Source organism: Phocoena phocoena, chromosome 9 (assembly GCF_963924675.1).
Source record: "Phocoena phocoena chromosome 9, mPhoPho1.1, whole genome shotgun sequence".
Classification (NCBI taxonomy): domain Eukaryota; kingdom Metazoa; phylum Chordata; class Mammalia; order Artiodactyla; family Phocoenidae; genus Phocoena; species Phocoena phocoena.
Window position 1 is genome coordinate 71,207,406 of NC_089227.1, and position 6,000 is coordinate 71,213,405.

Below are 6,000 nucleotides of genomic sequence, written 5' to 3' on the forward strand. Positions count from 1 at the left end.
TTTATCCATGCTCCAGAAATTTTTTACCCGGTGTTTACTATAAAAGGTGTTGGAGAAAATATTATTGTGGCATTTTTATTTCTAAAATGCACTAGAAATACATTGTACAGCTTGAGCTGTACTTTGTATCAGTCAGCTTATCCATTGGTTTGAAATAAAAGGAAGCTATCCATTATTACTATTTACCCTACATATGTTTAATAGCAAAGGATAGTAGAAAATATATTGAGCCCCAAATTCCATTTCTCACATTATATCCCCAAATAAACTGGCAGAATTCCTCTGTTTTTGCCCAGCACCAAACGAAAATCCACCAGAGGACAGTTGCTTATGAATAACATATATATTCTTAGCCATATATACATATATAAGAAGAAAGTCTAGACTAAAACGTGTTTAGGAAAATTTTTGAATTACTATAAAGTAGGTGTTGACAGAAGCTAACCATTTTTCTGACCACTCATTGAAGATCTCACTAGATCACTAAAAGCATTTAATACTAGTTCTTCATTACTGTCTTATAAATGTCAAAGTGTAATAATATCCAACAAAATTTTAGTGTAGTTTGTCTGCAAAATTAATTATCATTCCATTGGCCCTAAGTCAGCATGAATGTAGATGGATTGACTTTTAGCGCTTAAACCAAAAGGTTTACAACATAACATTCAATTTGGCAGACAAGTGTTCTTGAACCTGCATGTGCGGATGCCAGCAAACAAAACATGGTCTGAGATACAAAGATAGAAATACTCTTTGAAGAATGGCAAAATGGTTACTGTCAATAAAATGTCAGCCTATTAAGGAGTAATTAGTTGGCGAACATAAATGTATTAGGTTTATTACAAAGCCTAAAATTTTAAGGTTTGACATTGTATAAAGAGCAATAGAAAAGGTAGTAGAAACAATATTTAATGGAAATGTGTTATCTTTTTTCTTGCAGCTGACTACTCTAAAAATTATGCTCTTACTTAGTGTGTATTGTCTATTTCTTTGTCTTTGACTAGGCAGCATGGCTACAAAATTATGACCTCAAGAAGGCGTTCTTTGAACTTGTCAGAATGTTGTTTCTTTTGGTGACAGTGCCCCCATCTCTCAAAACTAAGGCATCTCACATAATCAGCTAAATGAATAGTGACAGCTAACATTTTGTATTTAAACTCCTGTCAGTGTTTAAACGTAAAAAGCTTGATGCAAAATAAATCAAACACCAGTGATATGCAAGGGAAACATTTTGTTAAAACAGTCTCTGACATACTTGGATTTAAATCTGATCCCTTTTTAGCTTATAAAATGCTGTAACTTTAAATGAATTTGAAAAAACATCTAGAGGTTAAAATAGAATTGCTAATCTGGGGTGTATATAATTGAAGTTACCACATGCATTCATAACCTTAAAAGCTTAATTAAAGAGAACTGTGCATTAAATAAATTGGAAAGATCCTTTCCTACATTTTGTCTTCCTGAAATGCTTGCTTAATTGTTTTTAGAAGAATTTGACTGCCTGTTTACACCTTTTTTCCTAGTGGGCACTACCTTACCTAGCACATAGCTTCAGTGCAGTTTTGAAAGAACATCAGTTGACCACATCATTTATTCCATTTTGAAAACAAAAATCAATATACCTATAAAGTGACCCATAAATTAGAATTGGCTCACACAATGTTTGTTCAGTGCTGCCTTTCTGAAGGCACCCTTTGCATTTTTTCTTCACCTCTCTGTTTGAACTGCAGTCTCGGTAAGAGGCTCATTAGGGGACATTAGGGACTGGAGCTAACCAGAATTCCAGAGCTTGCTTTGCTCTTATTAATGCATAGTAGAGTAGAATGCATTTAAATATTTCATAGGCATTCAGTAATTTGTGTGTAATCGCCTTGTTAGCAGACCAGTAGAAGTAGAACAGGCCTGTGAAATGGTGTTAGTGATTGCATGGGTAATTTACAGACCTTTGCCATCAGAAAGAGTATTATTGTTGGCTAGTACGAAGCTGTGAAATAGAACTAGCAATAAGTAAAAAAAGAAACTTAATAAAGGTTTTGTAACAAGCATCTTCAGGGATAACAACCCCACTTGGTCCTTTTGAAGCAGCTATAATTTATGACATAGGCAATATATCAAATGCATAAGATAGTATTATGGAGCATTCATATGAAAAGGGTATTTGCAACATTAGTTCCAACTTCCTGCAAGGGACATGATTAAATGATTAATGAAATGTCCCTTTGCATATGCATTTTGAAACAGCAATTAGGCACTGACTGAGAAAATCTACCAATCCTCTCATTTTTCAGTATTATCTCATTCTTGATTTATAAATCATAGAGAATTTTTGAACAGCAATATGTAGTACCTGAGATAGTTATAAAAACATAAAAGAGAATAATTTGGGCACAAAATAGTCATAAATTCATAATTTACTGTTAATATGCAGCCTGTTTATTTAGTCTTATTGCATTGTATTTATATCAGGACACTATTTCTGTACTTTGATTGGCATAATTAAGTAGGGGGAATGAATAGGCACTATTATTTTACATATCACTGGTAAACAATAGCGAGGAAAGGAGAAGGGAGATGTGGCAGAGGTATGTATGTGTTTTTCAAGTTCTCAGTAATCCACTGGAGGCTGTTCTATAAATGATCATTGAAGGGCTGCAAGCTAGCCTATAATTACAGGAAAGAAAGTGGCAGCTCTGGCATTTCATAACTATGTGTCCTCGAAAAGTGCTTTGTGAGTTTGTCACCAATGATAATTTAGATAGAGGCTCATTACTGAACATCACAACACTTTAAAAACCTTTCCCCTTCATACAGGAGAATAAAGGACTATTTTAATGGCAAGGTTCTTTTGTGTTCCACTGAAAAATTCAATCAAGACAAAACCTCATTGGCTATTATTGTAGTCTACAGTCTCTATTCTAATAAAAGATGCAGAGATAAATTGAATAGGTCTCTAAGACCCAAGTATATAATGCAAACATTTTGTACTTTTTTTAGTTCTTTAAGTATAGGATAATTGCTATCCCTAAGAAGTAAACAAGTGTGCAAAAAACCTTTTTAAAAAGTAATTTCATGCAAAAATAAACATGTTAAACTGAATATATCTTTTTCTTGCAGAGCTGTGTATTCTGCTTATCTTACTCCATTTACACCCTAATCTTTGTGTAGAGCTGAAGCATTTTTAAAAATATGCACTTAGACTGACCGTGGAACAAACATACATGTGTTCCTCAAGAGATCAAGCCTTAGGAATACAACTACTATTGCAATACACTGATAGAAAATGGACTCATTAAAATGGGGGGAGGACCTGAAAAACAATTTGTAAATGTCCTGTTAGTTAGGAATAAGTGACACTTAATGTCATAAGCTAACCTGTGGTTTACGCTAACATTCCGTGCCTCCTTTTCAGAAAGCATGAGTGAATTTTAGTTCTTGTTACAGTTTATTTTATCTAATTTTTTATTATGAAAATCATTTTTAAAATTTTTATTTTGTAGTGGAGTATAGGTGATTTACAATGTCGTGTTAGTTTCAGGTGTACAGCAAAGTGATTCAGTTATACCTATATCCATTCTTTTTCAGATTCTCTTCCCATATAGGTTATTACAGAGTATTGAGTAGAGTTCCCTGTGCTATACAGTAGGTTCTTGTTGATTACCTATTTTATATATAGTAGTGTGTATCGTTCCAGTTAGTTTCTTAACCAAACCAACAGAGCCAGTCTAAGAGCAGGCAGGTGGAGTACAAGTGCCTTTCCTGCGCTATAGCCACACACCTTAAACTTGACCTGATACACCCTGCTATTTTAGTCCACAGTCTCTCTTCAACCAAGAATGACAGTTGTGCTAAGATACATGGAGGTTTTGTTGTCATGATCAGTGAGGAGGTACTGAAACAAACTGATTTAATTTATCAAAGGATGGGGCAGAGTCGCACAAATTCTACCTGCTGAGCCTAGATCTACTAACAAATAAACCTACATGTTTGTAAATTACTTCTTTATATGTGTTACATATTTGTTTGTCTATATATTTGTTCTGTTTCATTATCGATTTCAAGAAACGTAAGTAAATCATTTGAATGGGCACAAAAGTATTTCTGTTGAATTTTAGTAAAATTAGGGCTGCACTAAACTTTTTAGACTATTATACCGTTCTAAATGGTACTTGAGCCCAGACGGAGAAATATATAAATTCTTATTTAATTTTGTAAATATTTGGTTTAATATTTCTCTTAGATACATTGATGAGAACATCTCTTAAATTGCTGCCTTAGTTTGCCCATTGGTGAAATAGACACACCAAAGGATATTAAATTAATTGAAGATGACTTTCTTAATTTTGGGAGGCAGCAAATAAATGATATATTACAAAGTACATATTATTGAATATGTTCATGTTCATTGGAGATGCTGCTCTACTAAATTACTTTTGATGTATCAACATACCACTCATTAAAGAGATCTTTTTAAACATTATGAAATAATAATAGACTAATACATAATAAAGATTAGAGTAAGATAATGAGAATGTCTTATCTTTCCCTACTTTTTTGAAAGATTAGAATAGATGTCTCCCAAATAGGACACTAGACATGAAATGTCAATCTTACACTTCTGATTGTCAGAATCTTCAATGCACTTTAATTATTAGTAATAACAAGTGATCATTCTTCATAAGTATTTGATGTTTCCATGGGACGATAATTTGCCATCTTTACATAATTCATACCACATCCTGGTGAAATAAGACATGGCTCACTAAATAACATCATAGGAACCACAAACTGTTTTAACAAAAATGGAATAGAGAATTGTCTTTGTTCTCTTCAGAGTTACTTTGGATTCATGTATTTATAAGGTGTCCTTTTTAAAAATAAATGGCATGAGTATATGAAATTCATCTAGTGATTTCTACTATTATTCTGCAAATGGTTTGGGGAAAATATTTTTTGTAATAACTGATATGCTTAGAGACAATGACATTTTCTACTATTTGAAGGGTCTCTTTATGTTGCATAAATAATTTGCACTAAACACATCAGCCTATTTAACTTTTCTGGTATCATTTCAAAGTGTTCTTTTTTCCCACTGTGGAGGAAATACAACTTCAGTGGTTTTAAGTGGAGCATATGCCGCTGACGTAGCCGTGGCTTAACATTCTGTTTTGTGTTTTGTGTTTGTTTAGGCACCTTAACAACGAACATGCATTGGACGACAGAAGCACTGCCCAGTGTCGAGTGCAAATGCAGGTGGTGCAGCAGTTAGAAATACAGGTTTGTCAAAGCCTTCCTTAATGGACGCCTTTCTCTGACTTCTGGTCGTTAAATTGAGTACTGGGCAGATCCTGTGTCTTTTAACACAATGACTCAGAAATACAAGGGATTTTAGATTGTTTATAGTGATAGCAATGATTGATAATTCAGGGTGGATTGTTGTAGTTTAATGTACTTACCACTTAGACTTAATATAACCTTTAGACTCTATCATATACATTTGGCTATCCCAAAGGAGTCAAATCTAAGTTCCCCTACGAAAGGTTAGACCCAACCCCCCAGTTGGATATAATTTCATTGCAGAGACAGTTTTTACATGAGCTAATCTTGTTTTTTTCCATGAGATTTTATATTATAGCAAAAAGCCTTTACAGTATCATGCCTGTAATTTAATACTCTAAATAAAATCTTTTCCTTTTCTACCTCTAGTGTATTTTTAATTAAAGATCTTGCAAGAATCCTTAAGACTTGGAGTAATGGCACATTATAATTTACAATATCACAGATGGTAATATGTGTATTGTATCAAATGCTGCTAACTTAAGTTAAAAAACATTACTGTTAATATTGAAACAGAATTTGGCCCAAAATAAATAGAACTCATAAAACTGATCATAAAACAATTATATCACCCTCAATATGATTATTGCTACATTTTTTCTAACCCTCTAAGGCTTCCTCTAGCATTTCATCTTAAGATTATTTTTTCTCAATCAAACCCAATAC

At 33.2% G+C, this 6,000-nt stretch overlaps 1 protein-coding gene across 11 annotated transcripts in view; it reads left to right on the forward strand.

The window, feature by feature from the left end:
* Nucleotides 1–6,000, forward strand: part of FOXP2 (forkhead box P2) — a 248,483-nt gene that overhangs the window by 206,036 nt on the left and 36,447 nt on the right. For all 11 annotated transcript variants that reach the window (XM_065883467.1, XM_065883476.1, XM_065883477.1 and 8 more), the window contains one exon: nucleotides 5,187–5,274. In XM_065883467.1, the coding sequence (XP_065739539.1) occupies nucleotides 5,187–5,274 (88 nt within the window). The remainder of the gene's footprint in view (nucleotides 1–5,186; nucleotides 5,275–6,000) is intronic.